The sequence below is a fragment of the Epinephelus lanceolatus genome, chromosome 3, assembly GCF_041903045.1.
Source record: "Epinephelus lanceolatus isolate andai-2023 chromosome 3, ASM4190304v1, whole genome shotgun sequence".
Classification (NCBI taxonomy): domain Eukaryota; kingdom Metazoa; phylum Chordata; class Actinopteri; order Perciformes; family Serranidae; genus Epinephelus; species Epinephelus lanceolatus.
The window spans coordinates 42,821,145-42,846,639 of NC_135736.1; the positions used below are offsets into that span (position 1 = coordinate 42,821,145).

The following is a 25,495-nucleotide window of genomic DNA, read 5'->3' on the forward strand; positions in this document are numbered from 1 at the left end:
GTCTACTAGGTGAGGAATTTAAAGATATTTCGGCTATTTGGAATACATGTCATCTTGAAAATAAAGACTTCTGACTGACAAGACCTCGATTTCATTCTGCAGTATTTTAAGATAAACATTAAGATGCAAACAGGAAATAACATATTTTCGTGCCTGCTGTGTGTCAGTAAAACTAGTCTATAAAATTAGTGAACGCCTCTTCCTTCTGCAGCTTTGACTTCCTGTTTCAGTGTTGCACCACATCCAACTTGCAACCCCCCCTCCTTTGACAACCCCCCCTCCACCCTCAACTCAGCACGAGTTACCATCAGGCCTGCGCTTCCTCTCTGAGGTCTGAAAAAGAGAAGCAGAGGGAGGACAAGGGAGGCAGCTGGCGGTAGGTTTGTGCAGTGCAATCATCAGCTGTCCAGCTTAAATGTTGTAGTGCCGTGCCTCGCCACTGGGTGGAGCTATCATCAAAGTGATGCCTCATGTTTAAATCAACATGAGTCCTGAAAGCCAAAAGAAAATGTAATACAAAATTTGAAAAACAGCTTTCACACAAGGAAATTCTGAGGAATTTTAACACAACAGTTCAACACGGCACATTTAAACTGTTTGTTGTCGGAAACAATTTATTGAAAACACTTACGAAGATATATCACAACTTTAAAAACTGGCAAAGGACACTGCGACTGCAACAAAGTAAGAAGGTAGTAAAGTACTGTATACATAGAAAGACCTCACCACCAAGGGTGAAACAGGGAGATAATTGTAAAACTTTCTTTTGGTTCAGTTTTATTTGATCAAACAGAGAGATCAGAAAAAGGCCTTACAAGGTTGTGCTTTAGTTTTGTCAGAGGGCGTCTTCCCTACTTCGATCACTACCCTGCAGGTCTGAACTCTTATTTTGAAAGGGCAGCTGAGGTTCACCATTTGGATGTCTGCAGGGGTGTATAAATGTGTAACTTCAGAAAAATGCTTCCTTTAAATTCTCTTGTACCTGAGCACTGTCTATGTGTGCAAAATTAAGTCGACTTATTTCATGTTTAGTGTACTAAAAGTGCATTTCACCAACTTTACATTCAGTGTCCTCCAGACAAGCACTTAGCCGTGTATCCACATAGCCAAAAAACATCCAGAAGAAATCAAGTTGCAATGATCACCGGCGAATATCTCATTAAACCTTTCTGCACCCGACAAGAGCAACAGCTATCACCTAGCATGTTGATTATTGATTCAGCATTTTAAATTTGGCACCAAACCTTGAAAAACTGAAAGTATCAGTGCCTCAAGAGCTGCATGTTAATTTGGTCCTTTTTGAAGGCACTGGATAAAATATTTACAATAACGTACAACTAAAAGTAACATTAGTGTCGAGGGAGTCAATTTGGAATCCATTTTCCGAATGCAATCCATTCTGTGGACAAAGACTGACTGGATCATCTCAGGACACTTTACATGCCTGTTTCCCTCGACGTCGACTCTTAACACCTGTAAGAAAAGAAGAGATTAATGAGGCCAAAGAGATTATTATGTAGAGTCTATCTATAGAGGATAACATCTGTAAACATGTTACCACTTTATTTTACAGCATATATATGACTAAGACTCCAAAAACTGAGATTTTTCTAGATCAGCGGTTCCCAACCGGTCGAGCCACAGGGTCCAGATTTCTCCTTAGTCATTAGTTCAAGGTCCACACAGTTTGATACCCTGGAAATCCAGAGTTCTCACGAGAGCACAATTTGAATTTGCTCAGCGAGTCACTCTGGCAATCAGTAATGATGCTCATTACCCATGCCATTGGAGCTGAGCTGCACCAATCACATTGGTGTATCTGATATAGGCGGGCCAGAGGCGAGCTAAACATATGACGACAGCGCTGCGACAGCGAAGTCCGGAATCAGTCAGTAAACATTGCAAGATGGCTACGGATGAACACCAGTTGTTTGAAACGGCTTTGGCCGCTACAATGAACGAGTTAGACTTGGCTTTTTCTCTAAAAGAGGAACAGAAGACGGCGCTCGAGTCTTTCCTTTGCAAGAAGGACGTTTTTGCTGTTTTGCCGATACGGCAAGAGTCTAATCTACCAGTTAGCTCCGCTGGTAGCTAAGCTCTGGATACGTCATCCTCTGTATTGTTCTGATTGGTCATAGTGTTATCCAGTTGCGTGCAGTGATATTTTCAAATGCATGCTTGGTGCCGCTGCTCAAGTTGGGCCATTTTCATTACTCATGGCCAGACCCTAAATCTTTCTAGATTTGGGTCTGGATTTCCAGGCTAACAGTTTGATATATTCAGTGTCAAACCTATATTCGGCCCCATCATTGAGCTAATTTGCTGTCTCTGTCAAGTTGCTGTCCAGTAGTCACTCTACAGCAGGAAATGGCACTTCAAAGTAAACGCTCTGTGCTAGATAGTCACTACCTAAAATAAAGTGTGTTTTTTTTACAAACTTGACATGTTTGTGAGATACTTGCGGTCCATTCAGAATGGACTTGTGACCCACTTTGGACCACCAGCTGGGAACCACTATTCTAGATGAATTCAAGTTGTTGGGAGCCGCATTTAGCAACAACAAAACTGTATCGAAACATCCGTTTAAGACACACTCACACAGATCTTGCAGTATAATCTACGTCTCAATTATTTAGTCGTATGGTTAGTATTCTCCACGTGCAGTTTTGCTAAAACCTTACGATATAAAACACTTCCACATAAACAGTCTTACGCATGGACGAGTAGTGAGCCTGCGCTGCTTATGCCTTGGGTTATACAGCTTGAGTTGTGTTTTTTAAATGATGCTTTGATTTAGTTTTGCTGTTGGTAAACACGGCCCCCTATGACTTCAATTCATCAAGAATTGTCTCGTGACCCCTCAGATTTACCATGTTTTGAACCACTGGATTAGGTTATTTGTTTATTCTGTATTCAGTCATTATTACCCACTTTATTCCAGACTTACTGTCATCGTCCTGTACAGTGCTGATGGTTTGCTCAGAGTCTGTCCTCTTGCCAACTTTAGCTGGCTTTTTACCCTTCCATTTGGATGGAGATTTCACGATCACCTCAAAGTTGTCCTCGTTCTCATCCGTCCTATTGGTTTCTGTGGGTGAAGGACAAGCACTGCCAGCCTGGTTGCTGTCCGAAGGCTTACTGGGCTTTTTCACTCTAGAGAATTTCTGCCTCCATGTGAGTCGCCCCTTCTTGTCCTGCTCGAGTCCGTTTGGCCTCTGGAAGCTGTCACTCAGGGGTTCTGAGGACACCGGACTCAGCCGTTCCACCCTCTCACTGCTGGCCACTTGTGGCCTTCCTGGGTCCATTTCCTCAGGAACCTCAGCCAGAGCTGACCCTCTCTTGGGTCCGCGCTCCTGCAGAGACCCTGGTGGACGTGGGATGTCCCCAAATACCAGTGAGTATTTCGGGTTGTAGAATTTGTGTGCAGGTATCTCAATGTTAACTTTCCGCGAATCCCCTAAGCTAACCTGGAAGCGGGAAGTTGTTGCCGGTAGAGGTGGGCGTATGGAGCCCACTTTGGAGCGTATTGCTGTGTTGGCAGCAGGTGGGCTGACATGGAACTCCTTGTAGAGATTTAGCTTCTCAGAGATGGCGTAAAGCTCACGGAAGTCCTGGTCAAAGAAGTCAACCACTTGCCCCGTCATCACGGTGATCATGTTCCGGTCCATACGAGACGCACACCAGGCGAAACTGGGACAGAGACAATTATACAACCATTGACCGTTAGTTTCAAGCATAGAGCATTAAAGGATAATTCCAGTTTATTACAACTAATTTTCGTAGCTTTGACCATTGCTTTTATGTTTACTGCTTGAATAATCTCTATCATTGTATTTAGCTGTATCACATTGGTCCCTTGGAATATCTCAACAACAACTGGATGGATTATCATGTGTTGTAGTATAGACATTCATGATCCTCAAAGCATGAATCCTAATGACTTTGGGGATCCCCTTATTGTTCATTTTGCACCACTAGCAGGTTGACATTGGCCGTTTTAAGTAAATATCTCAACAACTATTGCAAGGACATGACAGCCCGTGACATTTGGTACAGACCTTCATGTCGCTCTCAGGAAGAGTTTAACTAACTTTGGTGATCCCCTGACATTTAAAATAGTGCCATCAAACATTTTAATTTGTCCAACACTGTGGTATATGACCAAATACTTTTGACATGCTTATCAGCCAAAGCTGCACATAATCAACATCTTTCCATGTTCACACTCAAAGTCACTGAAGTTGGACATTTTTAAATCGGAGATAACATTTAATTAAACTCTTAAATTACTGTGCATTTGAAGGAGCTCTATATGATGTTAAGAACATATCTATGATTCAGATATTGTCTGCATACTGCTCTTAACACGGAGGTGGCTGAGCCGGTGGCTAGCAGCCGATGGTCCAAACGACGTGAACAGTGCTAACAAAGGCACCAGTGCTAACAGAGTTGATGGTGTTAACCGGGTGGAAAACTGGAGGATGGGTGCTATGCTTCAGCGACAATGCTGTCCTGACACCAGCAGTAACTTCTGTACGAGTGCAGTGAATGTCTGCAATTAGCCAGCCAGTGGGACGCACACACAGGGTCACACTGCCTACCACAACAGAGAACACTGAAACTCTGACAGAGGTAGCATGACTTCATTCTCTGCTCAGGACGCCGTTATTCCACTATATCTTTACAAAGCAAATACTTGTTTGCTGCTATATTAATGCTCTGAATAACGTATAGAGCTCCGTTAATACACTTAATAAGGAATTAACAACACGTTACACAAAGACACATTCTATTCAAAAGTGATGGAAACAAGTGCAGTACAAAATGGTAAAATTACACACACTCAGACCTCACCTGTACGAGCCAAACATGACTTTGTCACCGTCCACCAGCATGTACTTATTACAGAGTGCACCAGGCAGTCTGCCGAAGGACAAACCGAAGCCAATTCCCTCAAGTGTTCTGGTTCGGATTTTCTGCAGCCACAAAGGGTCACAGTCAGGAAAACAACACAGCCAGTAATACCAACAGTTTGTCACTGTGTCAAAGTTGCAAACACTAGATAATTTGAACTTTTAAAAGTGACAATTGTCAAGGTCCATTCCCTAAAAATGTTCAGTGCACCTAAACCTGTCAATGGCTGACTGGTACTACTAGTTGTCTAACACTGTAAAAGCAAAAAGGAAATTAATGATGTAGAAGAATCTCTGGATGTATCACAAAAATGCCAAATTTCTACAATGTTTAATTAAAATATTTCAAGAAATGTGATGATTTCAGTGTTGCGATTAATATTTTGCTAGTCCTCTTTAGAATTTGAATGTATCACTTGTTTGGCTCCAACAGCTCTTTGCTGTTTATCCATTGTACACATTTTTCATTGATTGATTACATCGATTTATCAACAGGTTGGGACAAGAGTCCAATTCATCTTAATTTACGTAATTTCCAGATGATAATCCAAATAGTTTTGATACTGCTTTTCCAGGAGCCCTTGCTTAATGTATTAAACCAAACAATTATCATTTAAAAAATCCATCAGAACCCAAGCAACATTTGATTACATGATGCTAGGGCTGACCTTCGACTTCATTTTGGAAAATCGAAGCTTCAGAGCTCAGAACGATTTTAAATCTCAGCCTTCGACGACCGGGGTGGGAGCGAAAAAAGTCCAAAAAAGTTAATAACTTAAAAATTATGGCGAAAAGGTAGTTTCTTGCAACCCTAGAATTAAGATAAAAATATTCACAAACGAAAAAACACTTCTGGTTGCTGATAAGTAGTGTTTAACTTTTGATTTAACACTGAAAATTAAAAACTCTCGGCGCGTACTCCACAACTCAGAGCAGCATGTGTCACTGACACCAGACTCAGAGCGCAGCGGACCGGTGGAAAATGTCACCATCAGCATATCATTTTATATCAATAAAATCTATTTTATCATTATTTTGAGTCACATTGTTGAAAGAATTTAGTCGTCTGTGTTCAAACAGGATAATAGGTCTCCATTCATTGCACGTCAGGCTTTCTGTTTCCTTGTCGGAGATGTTTTCTTTTTTAATTACATGATAGCTCTTCTCCCTTAACTCACCAGTAAAGAATGCCTTTGTCCATTTCAAATAACCCGTGGCAATAATACTATCCCTGTTCTCTGATTTACTGTGAAACTTTTTTAGGCAATTGATGCAACAATCAGACCGGATTCTTTACTCGGCCTAATGGGGTTAGTGTTGCGTTCAAGGTCCCCCAAAAAAACGGGAGAAAAAAAAGGCAGAATATTCGTTTGGTTCCCCCCCCCCACAATTGAATCCCGTGCCACTGAACAAAAGCTTTGAAGCTTCGAATTTTTTGGGTCAGCCCTACATGATGCTAGCTATATGACTGTGCTACGTTTATCTCTGATGTATAAGTGTAATTTTTACCCGAAGGTGCTGTGAGCCAATCTGCAGCCTGGAGCACATATCCAGGAAGTGCGGCACACCTTGGTTATCCAGCAAGATGTAAACGGGCACGGCGCGACGACAGGCTGCATCCATCAGGTCCTGCAGGATCTGGATGTCTGTGAGCATATCCATTACTATTGCTATCACCTGCATGAGAAAAGGATTAGTTTGACAGTATCTTAAAATGACCGTTCACCCCAAAAATAAATATACATTTACTTCTTCCATCAGATTATTTTGGTGTGCGCTGCAGTGTGTTGGAGATATCAGCTGTACAGATATCTGCCTTCTCTCAAATGTAATGGAACTATCTGCTACTCAGTTTGTGGTGCTCAAAGCGCCAAAAAATACATTTTGAAACAGCAATGTCTCCTTCCAGAAATCATGACCTGGTTACTCAAGATAATCGCCACACCTTGTTTTGAGCAGTTTCATGTATGAACTATTTTCTTTCTACTGAACTACACCTGCCAATTGTATCACCATGTAGAAGGAAGTGTGCATCTACTGCTAGCTCAACTAGCACTACTGAGCAAGCTAACGTTACAGCTTGGCCGAAGAGGACTGCAAGCTGATAGTTTGTGGGTGTAGTTCAGTAGAAATGAAATGGTTCCTTCAAGAAAATGCTCACGACAAGGTCTGTGGATTATCTTGAGCAACCAGGTCATAATTTTTGGAAAGAGAGTTTTTCAAATGTATATATATTTTTTTGGGCACGTTGAGCTCCACAAGCCGAATGCCATCTCGTTACATTACATTGGAGAGAAGGCAGACAACTCTACAGCCAATATCTCCAACACTCGGCAACTCACACCAAAACAATCTGGATTAATAAATAGCACAAGTACATTTCTGTACGTTTCTGATTTGGTGGTTAACTGTGCCTTTAAAGCCAACAATTCATTATACAGTGAATTCAGAAACTATCCAGGCTCCGTCACAGTTTTGCTATGTGGCAGCCGCATACTAAAATTGTCTCAGTTCTTGTTTTCCCTCATCAATCTTCACTCAATACCCCATAACAACAAAGCCAAGACAGGATTTTAAATTTGCAAATGTATCAAAAGGAAAAACTGACGTAAGTATTCAGACCATTTGCAATAAGGCTTGAAACTGAGCCCAGGTGTCTCCCACTTCTCTTGATCATCTCTCAGATGTTTCTACACCTTGATTGGGGCAAACCTGTGGTAAATTCAACTGACTGGCCATGATCTGGACAGGCACACACCTGTCTATATAAAGCCTCAGGACTGAAAGGCACATCAGAGCAAAAACCAAGCCATGAGGTTGAAGGAACTGCCTGCAAAGATCAGAGACAGGATTGTTTTGAGGCACAGGCAGAAAAAGAATCTGATCAAGAAAAAGGGTGAATTTACATACAGAAAAATGCAAAAAAAATTCTATTCACCATTTGGTCCTTTTTTTTTAAAATCATGGTGGCAGGAGAAAAAAACACATTGTAACCCAAGCTCAGACTCACTACCGTTTCTCATCCACGTTACCTCTCAAAGGCCGAGAAAAAGAAATCAATAAAATGCTGACGTGCACAATGTCTTATTAGACAGCTAACAAAGAAACCAGCCGGTGAAGCTAATCTGTCCAAGTGAAGCACTTTGCGACCCAGTGATACACTCACCCTGAGGGCACAGTAAAGGCCACATGAAGAGTCTTAGCTGCTGGTTTTGCACCAGTGGAGAAAACCACTGTGTTATCCCTCTGCTGTGTTCCTGTCAGGCTGACAGATCAGAGATAGAGCTTTACGACAACAACAGGAGATCAGCTGAGGAATTTAGAACTTAAATGTCTTTAGAAATGCCCCCATGCTACTTTTGCTTTCTCCTCTGTCAGAGTCGGGATTAGCAGAGGTCTGCACTTTGCTTTTACCAAATAAAGGACTTCCTAAGAGCCGGTAGTTTTGTATGTAGGCAAAATCAAACAGATGTACACTGACTTTACCTGCATTTAACTGTAACCTTTAAAAATGACACAAAAAACCCACATGCTGAAAATTATTGATGACCAATATAATGGAATACAGTGGTTAAAACCAGTGTCCAGCTGTGCTGTGTATGTAATAAATTTGGGTTTATTCGGTTAATAATGCACCATAACTTAATGCACATCAAGATGAAAGTTTAGACAAGTGAAAAAGTCTTGACCTCCATTAAAAGCCTCTAGAGGCTGCAATGGTCATCACACCCAACAATATAAAAATGTTGGGTGTATTTAACAACAGGAGCATTATACCAAATGCTTTACAGGTCAAGGCCTTAGGCTCTTTGTCACATTCCTCAGGCCATTCCTGAGCAGGTTTTGCAGTGTGGCATGACGCATTGTCCTGCTGGGGGAGGGGGGGGCTACTGCCACTGAGTTGTGATGTTGCCATGACGGGGTTTGCTTGGACCACAGTGGTGTTTGGGTGGGTGGTGCATGTCAAGTGGCGACCACATGCTAGGACCCCAGTTTTCCCAGCAGAACACTGCACTGTAACAAGATGATCAATGTTATTTACTTCACCTGTCAGTGGTTTTAATGTTTTGGCTGATTGGTATACAAGCACAGTGCGGTCCATTTACACCTCTGACTCTCCACAGAACTAAGAGCAACAGCTGCTAATACAGCCTGTAAGAGCCATATTGATATTAGTAAGAATAGTATGGTAGTTTTACTTTAAAGATGTGGAAATGCTCCTTTAAGTCATGCTTTTGATGATGTCACAGCCAAACAGCCCTCAGAGATGGTTAAGCAGCGGAAGGAGCAAGACAGTTTTTTGACGGTGTGCCTAGTTGAGCCAATTAAGAGTGAATCTTTTAAGTTTGTTTTTTGATTTTTTTTAATTAAAATTTTCAAACGGAGGTACTGCCTTGGAAGATTCATTTCGTGTCAAGCTTATTGCCAACGGACTGCTTAATAGTGGTGGTAATGTGGAGCAGGCCTACTGGATGGATGAAAGATTGCCGCTACACAGCCAGTGGACCAAAAGTTCATCTGTATGACAGCCTACTATCCTGAAAACAAATACCCAGTGCTCCAAAGGACCATTTCTCCGAAAATACCCTACACACTCTCCAAAACAAAAGCACATAGCATATTATTATGCAGCATGACCTCTTCGGATCTGCCTACTATGGTGATCATTTGGGAAATGAAGCTTGCAGCGGTATATCATTCATGTTTCCCCAAATGTGACGTTTAGCAAGTTGTTTTGTTGTAGTTCCAGCGCACGTGTGACAGTGAGTGCGTTTACATGGACAGTTTAACTCCCTTTTCATTCGGAATGAAAGTTCATTCCTATTAAAAGTGATCTTGTAAACACCTAATTCGGAATGAAAATGGCCAATGCGATTGAAAATTCATTCCAATATAAGAGGCTGGAATATTCCGTTTCTAATTCCGAATGAAAGAATTTCTTGCACTTGTATACACTCATTCCTCTTTAAGTTCAATCTGGTCTTTCTGCACATGCTCGTTTCCTTGCCCTTCTGGCGCGATGACGTATACAGTGCGCATAGCAACGGGCTGAGATAGAGCAGTCGGACTCGTTGCACTAACCGGCTTCCATTCGCCACAGCACGCTCTTCTATCTCCCTTCTTCGACCTTATCCCTCCCTTCTTCTCCTCAACAGACGAAGCATTAGCAGAACAAGGTTGTTGTCGTACTGCTGCTTCAAGAATATAAGCAAAACAAGGCCGAAAAAGGCACTAAGAACGGCGTCGTCAAGCATCTTGTTATCAGGAGCGAGGACTACAGTGTTTTCTTCCGGTAAACGTAAACACGTAACATCCGCCCCGCCCCCTATCCAATCAGAAACCTTCCCCTGCCCCAAACCTCGCACGGACCCGAATAAAGGCAATTAAACTGATCTCCTGTGTAAACCCTCATTCAGAATGAATATTTCTCATGTAAACTACCTGGAAAAACTTTAATTCTGAATGATTTCATTCAGATTTATTTCATTCTGAATGAGAGGCCATCATGTAACTGCACCCATTATTGGTCACATATGAGGTGTTTCAAGTCCGATCTGTTCAAACTATTATCAGATATGGGTCCCTTCAAACATGAATGTGAACAGTCAAGGCATAATGATCAGATCTGGGGAAATAGCAGGAATTGAGCATCAAGCCCTGTAGGTGAAAGTAGGCTGCACGGTGGAACAGCGGTTAGCCTTGTCACCTCACAGCAAGAGGGTTCCTAGTTTGAACCCAGGGTGGGGGATTAGACCTCGGGGTGGGGGAGCCCTTCTGTGCTGGGTCTGCATGTTCTGCCTGTGTCAGCGTGGGTTTTCTCCGGGTACTCCAGCTTCCTCCCACAATACAAATTTAACTTAAAGTTGGTGACTCTAAATAGGTGTAGGTGTGAATGTGAGCATGAATGGTTGTCTGTCTCTATGTGTCAGCACTGCGATAGTCTGGCGACCTGTCTAGGGTGTACCCCGCCTCTTGCCCGATGTCAGTTGGGATAGGCTCCAGCCCCCCATAACCCCTAATAGGATAAGTCGTTACAGAAAATGAAATTGAAGTAGCCTTAGTATGTAGACTCAGGTGTTTTTCGAACAGACAGGTAATGGAAAGTGTCGTTCTCAGTCTTACGAACTTTATAGGTAAAATTAAGAGTCAAAGCCACAGTGCTCAGACAGAAGCTGCATTTTGGGTCCATACAATAATAATATACTGTGGAATACAGATGTGCAGGATAAAAGATTACGAGGGAAAAAAAGGGAGAGGTTATCCTCTCAGACATGCAGGGACATGTTCAGTCCAGGCAGAAAATAAAGGTTTGGAAATGTGTGTTATTCAACTGTTCCACTGTTCCCTTACAAAGCAAAGTCACTGGGAAAAAAAGAAAGTATCTCTTTAAATTTGCAACAAATGTTTCTCTGTCGGGCAGAAAAAGGTCCTGTTGTTTCCACTCAGTGTCTCATTGAGGAAAAATGCTGAGTGAACTTGTGGGGGTAACAACAGAGGAACAAGCTTTTACCAAATAAAGGAATTCCTAAGAGCCAGCAGTTGGGTATGTGGGGAGACGTGTGGACAGTGGACTCAGTGCGAGTCAAATCAGAAACCAAAACAAGAACCACCAATGAGGACAGATTTATTATCTGCGTGCAAAGATGATTATGTTGGTGCCAGGAGAACTGGTTGCTCAACATGTGTTATCTTGAGCATGTGTGTGTTTGTTATTGCTCTAAAGAAGCTCATTGTCTTTCTTGATAAGTGACAACAAAGCTGGTAGCTTTGTTCCATTCCACAGATGCACATCAAACTAATCTGCCTACTGTATTTATATAACTTTTTGTTTATCTCATAACTCTGGGGAACACCCAAAAAAGATAATACTTCCTGGTTTATACAGGAAAATATTACAAAGTAAATGAACTAGCAAACAAAACACTGAGCTGACGTATACCTGCTGTATGCCCAACATGACGAGATAATAACTGGAAGGAAGGAAGAAACCAGGAAGGAAGGTGGATGTGTACAGACTAATGTTCATACTGTGAATCACTATTTTAATCAAAAGCATACAAGCAGGGAGAAAATCAGTCTTTCAAGGGGCAGAGATCTTGTTTCACCACTTGTAATGCTTCTGGTTTAGTAGCTTTAAAACCAGGAAGAAGAGAAGGAAGGAAGGCGAGTAAAATTAGTTAGAAAAAGTAAGCACACAAGAAAAGAGGTGTGGGAGAGAGGGAAAGAGAAGAAAGACAGGGGATTTCTCTGGAAAATTAAATGGAAATCCATAGATGAGTCACTTAATAATGCCAATCAAAATCAAACAGACATAAAAAGCCTGAGTGAGTATTTGACACACGCGCCTGTCGTCTTCTTTGACCCAGTTTTTAGGAGGCACAGGGGTGAGCCGAGCAGAGCATGTCACTGTGTTGCTGTGAGCAGGCGGAACAGATGACTCAGCGGAGCTCCAGCAGTCTATGAGTAAACATTACAATGGGCAGCTCAAATACACAGACCCACTTCAGGCTCTCAGTCTGTGTGTGAGGAGGTATTAATCACTGACACAGTCAATCACCCCGCCTTTTATTTAGTTGCATAAGAGGATATGCCCTTTGTTTTATAGGACATGCCAAAAAAGTCACTGGTTACAGCTGGAATGTGAACATTTGCTGGTGTGTTAGTTGCCTATAAAAGTGAACTTACTGTGTTTTATTTTTGGCCCACTGGTCAGACAGAAGAAAAACTGATGGTTTAATTTGTCACATTTAATGCGTCCATGTCCACATACTTTTGGCCATGGAGTGTGGCCCTACTGCAACAGAAACTGACCACCAAATTTGCTGAACATGTCATAAATACCATTATAAAACATAATATATTTTGTGTTTGCCACCTGTTCAGTTGATGTACAGTATACTTTGCTCAAATGTCCTTATTTGTTTGCCATTATTTGGTGACTTTGGTGTCAACAAAACCCATTGTACCATCTCTCGCTCCACCCACACATCAGATTATTGCTGCCTCAACAGCATCTTAAAGGGACAATTTGAATTTTGTGATGTGGGATTATACGAGGTACTTATCCATAGTCAGTGTATTACTTCCAGTCGGTTTGGTGAAGCAGACAGAAGTATTAACACGGAAGCTAAGGAATGTACTGTTTACACACATTTTAGTATTTTCACTGCTTTACCTTGCCACAGATAGCACTTTCTGACGGGGAAGCCATTAACAGCTTCAGTTGCCCATCTCTTGTAAAAGCCACCAGACTCCATTGACAAAAACAGTAATTTTAGACACTGACCACCTGAGCTGCAGGTCCACTGCTGCCTCGATAAGTTAGTTTGTTTGCGTTATTGTGCGACTTTGGGGAATCCGAACTCACTGTACTAAACACCAAAGTCACCTAGGCAGCGACAGACCAGCAGCTCCAGCGTTCAGCAATGTTAAAGGATAACTTCGGTATTTTTCAACCTGGGCCCTATCTCCCCATGTGTATGTGTGCGTATGATTCATAGGTACAGCTCGTTTTAAAATTGGTTCAGTATTGAAGGAGGCGGATGCAGCCGGCAACGAGCTAAAACAGTAGATATGGGGGCAAATGCGTCCCGTATAAGTTTGCGCATTAAAAGTGCTTTTTTCCGCCACTGACCGGTTCAGATCGCCAGTGTTATCTCTGTAAATAGCATACTAAGCGTTTCCCTTACCCTTCACTTCCTCTGGGCTGTGTGTGACGTCATCTCGCGAGAGCTTTGCTTGCAGTAAATGTGCGTCTTGGAGACAATTAGATATCAGTATTACATGCATAAAGACATATTAGTTATACTTACTTGATGGATAGTTGACCATTTGGTCCCTGTGGTTTTGGCCGCCGCCTCCAATTTATTTTGGGCACATGAAAAAAGGTATCCAGCACTGCCCTGTTGATCAGAGGGGGGAAATCCTCTAACGTAGTTACACAGCGTTTGGTAGTTTCTGTATCATCCCAGGACACATCGAGACCATCAGTATTGGGCAACAGGTCCCACTCGTTGCAACACAGACATTCTTCCTCTGTGGTCATGGAGTCACAGCAACCACAGGAGCACCACAAGTCCTCAGAGATTCGCGTTCGTGCAGCCGCTGCTTCACCCTCGTCTGCTCATTGGCCCTCTCTCTCTATCCTCGTCTGCTCTTCAATTTGTAGGAGCTCCTCGTCCGTATATACTCGGGCTCAAATAAGTACGGGCGGCCATCGTAATAAAAGGGCTCATCTTCATTCTCAAAATCGGGTAAATATGCAGCCATGATACCGATGCAGTAAAACTCTCAACTGTACTCCAGGACAACCAGCGCCACTCTGAGCGGCGCTCAGCATGGCTCCTCTGTTTCCTTCTGGCAACAAGCAAAGCTCTCACGAGATGACGCCACACACAGCCCAGAGAAAAAATTACTGTTTTTCTCAACGGAGTCTGGCTTGGATGGGAGCGATATAAAAGCTTCAGTTCTCCATCACAAACATATAGATAGATAGACAGATAGATAGACAGATAGATAAATAAATAAATATGCTTTTTTCCCTTCTTTTTTATTTAGTCGGTACTTTTAGTAGGTGGCGAAAATACGTTTTTTGCCTGCCCCATCCATAGCAGTACATTGCTTAGCTTCCATGCTGGGATACAGCCTGCTTCTCCAAATTAGAAGCAGGCAGACTGACATCTGCTGTAAATAACATTCTGACTATGAATAAATACCTCATACAACCCCACTTCAAAAGATCTGAACTATCCCTTTAATGTTCCCAGACATTGACTACATATCCATGTTATACCTGTAGGAATACTGACAGTGGTGTGCATGTGTGTTATAAATGGGCCAGTGGAAACTACAGGATTTCAAGCAGGTAATAAAAGCCTAACTTCCTGTAAATGCTGCTGAGTCATTACTTCAGTCGTCTTCATACTTTTGACCTCATTTATAACACTGTATTCTTGCTCTGTACCAGTTAGCCTCACACATACCTGAGATTGGTTCTGTATTGTTGTGTAGCTGTAAGACTATAGCCTGGTTCCAGACCATAGACGCCGCCCACTCAACTGAGTAGGCTTGCATCTCTGGTCTGGCATACTGCAGTGAATTTGCAATTTATCTCGTCCAAACGATGGACGGACCAATGAACGCTGGGGGTGGGGACCGGTCTAGCGATTAGCCAATCAGCGCCATGCTAATGGCGACCGCTGCAGATCCTACAGACCACATTAACGATGCTATCAAGGTATTTCGCCACTACTCGCGTTAATGGAGGACCAAATTAAGGAAGCTGCTAAACTGGATTTAACGGCGATGCAGCTGGGCGTGCACGATGACGGAGACATTTTAAACGGGCAATGCTTGCTTGTTTTCGGCACACCCGCGGCATGGATACTAATGACGTCAGATTCTGGGTGAGTTGTTGATCTCTACTGATTGGTTAGGGAAAAATCAAATTCCCTCCCCCTTGTAAATCACCTTCAATGGAGGCGATGTCAGACTGAAGGTTCTGGGAGCTTCAGTCTGACACTCAGGCTAGTAAGACTAGCCTTTATTGAACTTCAATTTCCCATAAACCATATTACAGGGCACAGGGATGAGGAGGGGCTGTGACACCAACCAGGTGTTTACATTGATTTATATGTAGATAAGAATGTAGTTATCTGTATGTAGATTTGTGTGTATGAATGTATATGGGTAGGTGACTAAATTTATATTTTGTTATGAATAGTTTATTGCATATCATACGATTGAAAGAAGAATCAATATATTCGTAGTTAATTGGTTTATGAAGTCGTGTGTGTGTGTGTGTGTGTGTGTGTGTGTGTGTGTATTAAGATTTTTTTTTTTGTATAAGATAAATAAGGGTCTGTGTATACAGGTGTGTAAAAAGTGGTAATTTGTATGTTCGGGATTGTAAATATTTAGATGTGGGTGTGTACATGAGTCGCTCTTACATACTGACAAGCTGAGGATTTCTATAAGGGAGGTATTTATCATTTTAATTAATGAATAAAGGGGTAGGGTTAGATAGGTTTATACTTCTTCCTGCTTCTTTTCATACATGTAATTTGATGGAATTTGGAGATGAATTTTATTATGTATTTTTTATGATATTGATATGTTTTCAACTACTGTTTTTGTTGTCATTTACATGTTCAAAATAAAGACATGAATAAATCACCTATAATAACACGTGGTCGTTAAAAAGTTGGACTGTACCAAGCCTTTACAAAGGCTCTGTAATAACGTCTTTATAATACAAATAATATTAATGACATGAATAGTATGACAGTAATGATGTCCTCTTATCATGTCCCCTCACCTTAGTGGCCTCCTGGATGAGGCGCCTCACCACCTCCTTGATGTGAGGTCCGTTTCCTTTGGGCGGGTGTGTGTGCACGGCCACCCGGGTCACCCCTTTGAACAACCCCCCGGTGGGCCAGCCGATGTCCAGCGGCGGCACCTCGGTGTCCGACATCTGGGGCCAATAGGTAGAATGGACCCCTGAATCCGCGTCCGTGCCGCCGGCTGCCGGCTCCGACCCGGCCGGCAGCGCTTTGCTGCTGCTGTCATCCCCCGAGTCATAGTGTCTGAAGGTGCTCAGCAACAGTTTGACTTCTCTGGCCGATAAAAAGTCCTTCATGTTGTCCTCTTTGAGTCTCATCTTGAAGGCGCCGTCGCCGTTCTTCAGCAGCTCCTCGATGGCAGCGCGCTGCTCCTCGCTGTAGTAGAACTCCGGTTTGGTCTCCGGGACTTTGACTCCTATGTGGCCGTCCTCCATGCACATGAGCTGGGATTCGGCCATGGCTGCGGCGGCGGTTCCGGCTCCTGGAGCTCAGAAACTCTCTCTCACCCTGTGGGAATGAGTGATGACACCTATGTGACGCCTGACAGGTTAAATAAGGCTGGGAAAGTTTTCTCACCTGGACGGATAGGAGAGAGGTGGGGCTCGCGGAAAACCCATGCTGCCTTCAAGTGCAAACGGAATAAAGAGTACTACAGTATAGGCACGCCAAAGAAACTGTCCAAGTGTAAAATTGAGTTTGGATTCAATCACAAACAGTCAGTAAACAACATCAAAATGTTGTGTTTATGTTTGACAACAACTACTAATGTGTGTTTTTACATCATATGTTTGATTTTTGACACCATATATAGCTTACATATGTATAACAGCATGAAATTGACAAGTACCAGGGGCTGAAGGAACAAAAATAATAATAATACTACACTGGATTTATATGGCACTTTTCTGCTCAAAGACGCTTTACAGAGAACAAGAACAAGAAAACAAAACTAAAGAAAAAACAAATGAAATCATCCATAAGAAGGGAAATAATGCAGAGAGGGAGAAGAACAGTATTTTAGAGGTTGTAAGGAGTTTTGAAGAGGTGTGTTTGGGGGATTTCGTGACGGTGGAGAGGAGGGGGAGTCTCTGATGTATTTAGGGAGTGAGCTCCAGAGGGTGGGAGCTGCAATGGAGAAAGCCCTTCATCCTTCACGTGTGGTGGTTAGTCCCAATAGTTGCATCAGAACATCAGAACAAATGTGGAGGGTGAGGTCCAAAGTGGTCCCAGTGGTAATCGGGGCACTCAGGGCTGTGATCCCCAAACTGGGAGAGCGGCTCCAGCTGATTCCAGGTACAACACCTGAGGTCTGTCCAGACACATTTGGTCCTAGGAACATCTCAGATACTACTCAGAACCTTGAAACTCCCAGGTCTCTGGTAGAGGAGCTTGAGGAAGGCATACCACCAACCCCACCAAGAGGTGCTCCGGTTACCACTGGCAACACTGTTGCCTTTACTCCCCACATCTTTTCTAGCTCCTCTTTCAGCCCTTGGTATTTTTCGAGTTTCTCGTGTTCCTTCTTGTTGATGTTGCGGTTGCTCGGGATTGCTACATCTATCACAACTGCCTTCTTCTGTTTGTCGATCAACACGATGTCCCGTTGGTTAGCCATCACCAGTTTGTCAGTAGCCTCATGTCACCAGCCTTTTCACATAAGGCGAAGAGCCTGGTTTCTATTCTCTCTGAATTTTGTCTGGATTCTGGTTCCGGTCTAGAGAGCGGATGTGGAATTCACCGAATTCACCAAATCCACCAAAGTAAAAGTGTTCACCAAAGTAAAACTTTGGCACACCATTGATTTGGGGTGATGAGGGGTGTAAGAAAATCAATTAACTTAATGGCTTGGGGCTTTTCTTGTAAATTATATTCTTTAAATTAAAAAGTTTCACCGCATTTTTATTAGCTTGGTGCTTTTATTTTGACGGAAAAGCGCATCCATGGAATTCCGGATCCTGTCTCACTTGCCCTGGGTCCGGTTCCTTACCAAAACGGCCACTAACGGCCCCAGACTAGTTTGTCAGTCTGGATCTGGAAGTCCCACAGGACCTTGGCTTGGTTCTCAGATCGCGAACCTTGGAATTCTCAGAACGGAGAATATGGAAGTGCAAACCAAATAAATGCAAATGGAGAAAGTGGATTGTAATTCCAGTTCACATTAGAGAACTACTATTACATACATGTCGGCACTAACCCATTTTTACATTTTATGTCCTGCTTGTTGGCAATGCCGTTCGAGATGTGCATGTGTCACTACTGCTTCTAGTGCATTTAAAGATTCTGTCCCTTTCCTGTCCTTAAACAGCATGGCCTCTTCTCGTTTTTATTTGTTTGTTCTCCTTCCTCTCTTTGATGTATTTTAGGACGTTTCTAAAACCTGTACACCCTGCTTTGTTTTTGTTTGTGGTATTTTTGGAGGCCTTTTGAAACACCTTGGCCATGGAATGAAAAACAGCCTCTTGGCTCATTCTGGCATTTTAATATCATGTGTATTTATTAATTTGCACTGTCCCTTCTGGAATAAACTGAATATAAATGTAATTCATCTTTCAAAAAAGCAGAATGGTAACATTTAGGATTTACAATCAGAATAACCGAATTTACAGATGGACCCTGAATGCAGCAGACGTTTAAAGGGGAGTAGCGTGTTCTGTGGAAACATGTAGAGTGTAGGCTTCACCTTGTTCGTGCGACAATAACAGACCAACCCAGATAATAAACTGAGCAAACAGCAACTTGATATGTAGGCCATACTAGAGAGGCTGGGTCATAAGTCTTCACAGTGTCAATGACAAATTCTATACCACTGTTTATCCCGTTTATTACTCTGTGCAGTTTTACTGCTCGTTGAATCTCTGGATAGATACTAAGCTGCATTTTGTTGTCTCAGTGCAACGACAGTAAAAGTTCACTCTGGACTTCATCCTGAATTTCACTCTTTATGGTGTGCTGTTTAGACTGATGCATGTGTGTTCAGCATGTATAAACATTTATGGCCCTGTACATAGTGTATATAATCAGCTATAACTGTGTTCATGAGCCTTTGCTTTTGGTTTTCCAGTTTCAGTATTAATGGCATGATCACAGCACACATTGAATGAATCATGTTAATGGTTCAATTATTATGTTTTTCCACAACACGTTTTATGGAGGCTGAGCAATCAGTTACAACTTCAAAGGTTCCGAAATTATGTTATAACAAAGACTTGGACATCATGTTGTAGAGAGAGCAGAGGCATTGTATCAAATTCTGGGCCCTATAGTCTCTGTGGGCCCCCTGCCCTTACTCTCTTGATCCATGTCTCTCTCTCACACCTTTCGATTTATTGATTTTTTTTAAAACTGTTTTAAACAAAGTTAGTTTTTCCTTGGTGCTCCAGCAGCACACACAGTCATTCACTTGGCTCCAGCCTAGTGCAGGGGTGGACTACACCATTTTGTGCCTTTAAGGGTGAGAGGGGCCTCAGAGAGCTTCCAATATTTTTTATACAAAGTTCGGTCTTTCAACAGATTTTTTGAGCCACTTTTAATTTAGTCATGGCACTAATTACTTAGAAGTAAAAACATCTTCATTCGAGGCTCTTTCAAGGCCCTGGGTACCGTAAAACTTCAACGTTAAAGGTATACTATGCAGGATTGTTGGTTACTGTTTTATAAGCACACTCACCAGCAAAAGTGAAACTGAGAGCCAACCCCTGATTCGATCTCGTTTGGCATTTTACCTCGCCATGCATGCATTTTTTCAGCATTGTGTCTCATGGATGACTGCCGTTTACAGTCTGTCACCTGGTTGCCACCTCCTCATAAAGCCCCCACCTTACCTGAGCCCTGTGGAGGTACATGTCCACAAACAACACATTCTCACTCCAATCTCGTTACATATCGACGTTTGGTCATGAACTTTCCACATCCACATACAACGTGAAAGGTACCCTGGGTGAATTGGTTGTTGAGGTTCTGGGACACCGTGTCCAGTTCTGCCCATTACATGCATTGTCTTCTTTCAAAATACACTTCTGTTTTCACAGGAAATTTGCCGTTTACATACAGTCTCTTTCAAATAAATGCACTATGTCAGTGCAACACCACAAACTGGCTTTTTTATTTCTTCGACAACAAACACATGGTTTGATTTAGAACAAAAAAGAACAGGGTTTGCCTCTAGAATCTTACAGGATGTGAACACCATTCTCTCGGGTGAAAGTCGATATCCGTTTGACCCATGCACCATCCCTATGGCCCGCCCCACTCGGACTTTTGCAGCCTTAAAGGGATAGCGCACCCAAAAACACGCACAACACTTGTGGAGATCCAAGGGAGAGGGGGTAGCAACAAAACAAAACACATAATTGAAACCACAAAATATCTCCATACTGCTCATCCGTGTGATCCAAGTGTCCTGAAGCCCCGACATAAAAAGTTGTTTGGAAAAACGTCATTTGAACACGTGAGCGCGGTGCACAGAGAGGCGGTCAGAGCTACAGGCTACAATGAGGCTAAAAACAGAGTTCAAATGACGTTTTTCCAAACAACTTTTTATGTCGGGGCTTCAGGACACTTGGATCACTATGGATGAGCAGTATGGAGATACTTTGTGGTTTCCATTATGTATTTTTGGACGTTTGAATCTGGGGCACCGTAAGCCTCCATTAGGTGGAGTTGTGTTGCTACCCCCTCTCCCCTTGGATCTCCAAAAGTGTTGTGAGGACTCTAAAACATCACCTGAGCCTCCCTCGGCATATGGGTGAGTAGATAATGGCTGAATTTTCATTTTTGGGTGCACTATCCCTTTAACTTTCGTCCTTGTCCCGCCAGACGCTGCTGGGCATTGTTAAACTAAAACGGCAACTGGCTGTGTACCATGCCATTGTGAAAGGACGCCTTTTTTTGTTGGTGTCTGACGCCACAAGTCACTGGCCATGCACTGGATTTCAACTTTGGAGTAAAACCTGGGTCCCATCAATGTCCCAAACACAAAAAATAAAAATAAAATAAAAAATATAGCAAGAGGGCAGAGTCTCTGCACATAGCTACACCGCCACACACTTCTAGTGGGCCTTAAGTGATGACTGAGAGGGATTACTTTAGTATGAGTCTATACATTGTTTTTTGTAAAAATACTTCTAATCTGTACTTAAGTGCAGTACCTGAGTAACTGTACTTAGTTACATTCCACCACTGGACAGGACAGGTCAAGATAATGTATGAATATGTTTTTAAAATGTATTCTCAACTCTGAATATTAATGTGCATCACTGGTTTATTAAAAATATAACAACACAGTACAGGCCCATGTAATTATTTGTCTCCGGCTGTGTAATAGGTCATCTTGTAAGAGCAGACATCACTTTACAAGTATCTTTAACCTAGGTCATCTGTCTGTAAACTGTGTGATGATTCTCTGAGAAGTTCTGACCTTTTTACAGCCAAACAGTTGTCCCATTATATCTCTTGTACAGGATATACAGCAGTATGTGTGCCATGATGATAGACAGAAATCCCATGTACAGTGTGTGTGTGTGTGTGTGTGTGTGTGTGTGTGTGCCTCAACCAAACGAGTTAGTCTTCATTTTTATTCTAGACAGCTGTCAGCTTCTGTCGAGAGACGCAGAGGCCTCTGCTGTTCGTTTAGGGTTGTGACTTACTGCTAGTTAGGACTAACCTGCATGAATTAGCATAAGACATACATTTTAATACAAAGTTATTATAAGATTACATGTATCAGCCTGTGTGCTCCTCTCAGATGGGTTTGGTGTAGTTGGAAGGGAACAGGCCCGTTTTGCCCCTCAGCTCGCCCTTCCACCAGGCCTCATCGGAGCACTCCAAAATGTTGATGATATCGCCGGCATTGAACTGCAGCTCGTCCATCTCTTCAGCCTGGAAACTGTACAAAGCTCTGACCTGCAGCTTGGGGGAGGCTTTGTGCTGCAGGAGGAGGAAGAGGAGAAAGAGGAGCAGGAGGACAGACAGGATGAGACACAGATGTACAAACTCCATGAACCAGTTGTCACTGAACTCTGCAAGTTCATTAAAATGATTTTGTGGGTAAAATATTAGAGCTGCGTTAAGCTGAACTTCAGATTTCTTGTGTCCTGAGACTTCTAGACAGTGTCAGACCAGACCTTTACTTGGCATAAAGGGTGACAAAAGTTATCAGAATGGTAGACTTTCCTTTGTTGCATCACCTTTTAATCTTCTCTCGGATTTTCTTTGTAATAAGAATCTTGTGGCTTAGGAATCCCCTAAAGAATTATTATTTGAATCCTACTGTGTAAAAGTCAATAGCGTAGGTGTCATTTCAACACTGGAGGAGGACACATGAAAAAGGGAGGTTGGGAGTCCTCTGCCATACATTTTTTCACTTCAACTACTTCATTCATTCATTCATTCATTATCCTGATGGGGGTCCCGGGTGTGCTGGAGCCTATCCCAGCTTACACCGGGTGAGAGGCAGGGTACACCCTGGACAGGTCACCAGACTATCACAGGACTGATACATAGAGACAGACAACCATTCACACTCACATTCACACCTACGGACAATTTAAAGTCACCAATTAACCTGCATGTCTTTGGACTGTGGGAGGAAGCTGGAGTACCCGGAGAAAACCCACGCTGACATGGGGAGAACATGCAAACTACATACAGAAGTGCTCCCCGAACCCGGGTTCGAACCAGAAACCCTTTTGCTGTGAGGCAACAATGCCCTGCACCACCATGCTGCCCAACATTAACTACTTAATTTCCTGAATTCTGGTGATTTTTCTGCACCAATTTGTGCCTTTTATGAATCAATTTATGGTGCAAATGTCTTTAATTTTCTCAAAATAAAAGTCCTTTACTACTTTCATGTTTTTATTTGGATAGACAAATGGACATATTCTAAATGTTGAGGGGGACATGTCTGGTCATGCTGGTCTGACCTTGGACATGTCAACATGTGGACAGGAGGAGCTGGGGATGGGACTGCCAACCCTGTGATTAGTAGACGACGCCCTCTGTTGGCCCTCATTCTGAGTTTTGAACGATTATGTGCTTTGTTTTGAGATGACAAAATTATCTAATGCTCATAAAACCCTTTAAAAAAATCTTGGCATGGCAACATTTGTAACATGCTTAAAAGACACTTTTTTCTGGGCCCCATGAAGTTAAAACTTTGGAGCAAACAACAGCATACATCAGATTAAATTTATAGTTTAGGTCAGTGGTTCCCAACTGGTGGCTCGCGGTTCAAAAGGGGGTTATGAGTCCATTCTGAATGGACCGCAAGTGACTCTGAAATGTGTCAAGTTTGTAAAAAAAACACTTTATTTTGAAATACCGTGTTGAAGTGCTGTTTCCTGCTGTAGAGTGAGTGACTAACAGACAGCTTGACAGAGACAGCAAACTAGCTGGACAACGTGGCAAAACGCTGTATGACGTAGAACATATTAAACTGTGTGGACCTTGAACTAATGGCTGAGGAGAGATCTGTACCCGTGGCTGGACCAGTTGGGAGCCACTGGTTGAAGTCACCTAAATACTTCAGCTTGCAGCCACATAACTGGAGCATCCTAATGAACTAGACTGGTCTTCTACAAATATGTACAAAGAAGCCTACATATGGACCAGGACACACAGTAAGTACACACAATCATTCAGACAGACAGACAGGACAGCATATCCATAAGTGTATGCACAGAAAAACAAAGGCATATCCATACTGTACTGTACTGAGTGTGTCTCTATATACCTGCAGAGACAGACTCAGTACAACCCAATTGCCAGAATAAATGTTGGTATCGTATGTTTCTGCAAACCATGGATATGTTACATTTGTATGTTTTACATGGAGCAGATATGTTGAAACTTTGGGTTTCTTTACGTTGAAATTTTCAGTTTTATGTTGTGACAACATTGTGGAGAATGTGTTAGGTTTATCATGTGGTGTTTTAAAATACCTTGTTTGGTCACTACAAACAAGGCTGGAAATGCCCTAAATTTGTAATAAAAACTGAAACAGTCGTCTCGACATCGACCGTCCCCTCCTCATCCGGATGAGAACCTTAGCTCTTGACAACTTATCTGAACTATGTCATATGTTTGAAAAGCACAAACCTAATATATCCAGGTTTTGCAGAAATGTACATGTTATTCTGTCGGCACAGAACTACTGAGTACCTGTCGTGGTGCAGGTGAAGGTGAGCAGTTGGGGAGTCGAGGAGTGGGGAGAGGAACAGGGAGCGGCGGTCTGTCTGAGCCTCCTCTTTGCTGTTTTGACACAAAACTTTATATTATTACTTTTTACTTACTTACTTACTTACTTCTTTTTTTTTTTTAACATGTGTTCACTGTATTCATGTGATAGTCAAACATACTTAACTAGAATAAGTTAATAAGTTAATGACAGTACAGTGCTTAGATGTTGACTCTATCACTCAGGTTAAGTTTTCCATGGGTAGGCTTCCTACCTGCTGATGCATCTCTTGCAGGAATACTTTACTTTGTTTGGAGATAGACGTGCTTTTGTAATATTCCACCAGCTGGTTGAGAGAAGGGAACTTCTCTGACCAGAGGTAATACTGTCCTCTGGTGTCCCGCAGCACTTTGAAGTGCTGCACATCTGCTGGATGTCTACAGTGAAATGAAATACAGAAAATGCTTTATTTTTTTTGTCTTTTTCTGCCTTTTCTTGCGTCATAAAGGGCCCAGCACAATATGTGTTTGTGAAAGTGTGAGAGTTTGCAGAAATGGAGGATTTATTTTTTTCTTAAAGGTTACATTTGGGCCTCTAAAGCTTAACCTCTTGTTCCTGAACAAACATATCACAACCCTACCAGAGCAGGATGTAAATAAGGTGGACAGGAACAGGATGCACAGGGAGGAGAAATTGACAGATAACTTAAAGACATGGACAGACATGGAGGACAGAAAAAGAAAGCACAAGAGACGACCTCACTGCCTTGTTCAAAAGACAAAACTCAGTAAAAGATGTGAAAGTAATCTGCAATATTAATACTGAATACTTCTTAAGTCACTCAGCAGGTCCTTTGTAAGATTGCATCCCTGGGGCTGCCACATGCACCAATGTTTGATAATCACACACCTCCTCCAACTGTGATATAATTTGACCGTCTCAATTCTCACAAACATTAAAGACGTTTGCATCATTCTGACTAAGCAGCTAGTTATATTTTTGCTGTTGGTTACACAAGTAACCCTAGCACCAAGATCTCCAGCCAAGCCTTACAGTTTCCATCT

The 25,495-nt window shown here is 42.4% G+C and overlaps 2 protein-coding genes across 2 annotated transcripts in view; both read right to left on the bottom strand.

Annotated features, from left to right (window-relative positions):
• Positions 1-594: 594 nt before the first annotated feature.
• fam83fb (family with sequence similarity 83 member Fb) lies at positions 595-16,860 on the bottom strand. The gene is made up of 5 exons (XM_033623522.2): positions 16,231-16,860; positions 6,423-6,590; positions 4,855-4,976; positions 2,948-3,690; positions 595-1,473 (listed from the first exon to the last, which is right to left on the bottom strand). Exons 1-5 carry the CDS (start codon positions 16,711-16,713, stop codon positions 1,427-1,429), a joined length of 1,563 nt encoding a protein of 520 aa, XP_033479413.2. The 5' UTR covers positions 16,714-16,860; the 3' UTR covers positions 595-1,426.
• Positions 16,861-21,497: 4,637 nt separating this feature from the next.
• Positions 21,498-25,495, bottom strand: part of LOC117255796 (growth factor receptor-bound protein 2-like) — a 38,473-nt gene continuing 34,475 nt past the window's right edge. Inside the window, exons 6-8 of the mRNA XM_078166401.1 lie at positions 24,706-24,868; positions 24,416-24,505; positions 21,498-22,180 (exon numbers count right to left, since the gene is read on the bottom strand). Coding sequence (XP_078022527.1) covers positions 21,995-22,180; positions 24,416-24,505; positions 24,706-24,868 — 439 coding nt within the window. The 3' untranslated portion in view covers positions 21,498-21,994. The remainder of the gene's footprint in view (positions 22,181-24,415; positions 24,506-24,705; positions 24,869-25,495) is intronic.

What these genes read in the sequence shown, in the direction of transcription:
- fam83fb (XM_033623522.2), bottom strand. Translation starts at nt 16,713, where the DNA reads ATGGCCGAATCCCAGCTCATGTGCATGGAGGACGGCCACATAGGAGTC. An exon ending in TTGGCTCACAGCACCTTCGG is followed by an intron (nt 4,977 to 6,422) that starts GTAAAAATTACA and finishes TTGTGGCTGCAG; the next exon opens with AAAATCCGAACCAGAACACT. An exon ending in GTCATGTTTGGCTCGTACAG is followed by an intron (nt 3,691 to 4,854) that starts GTGAGGTCTGAG and finishes TCTCTGTCCCAG; the next exon opens with TTTCGCCTGGTGTGCGTCTC.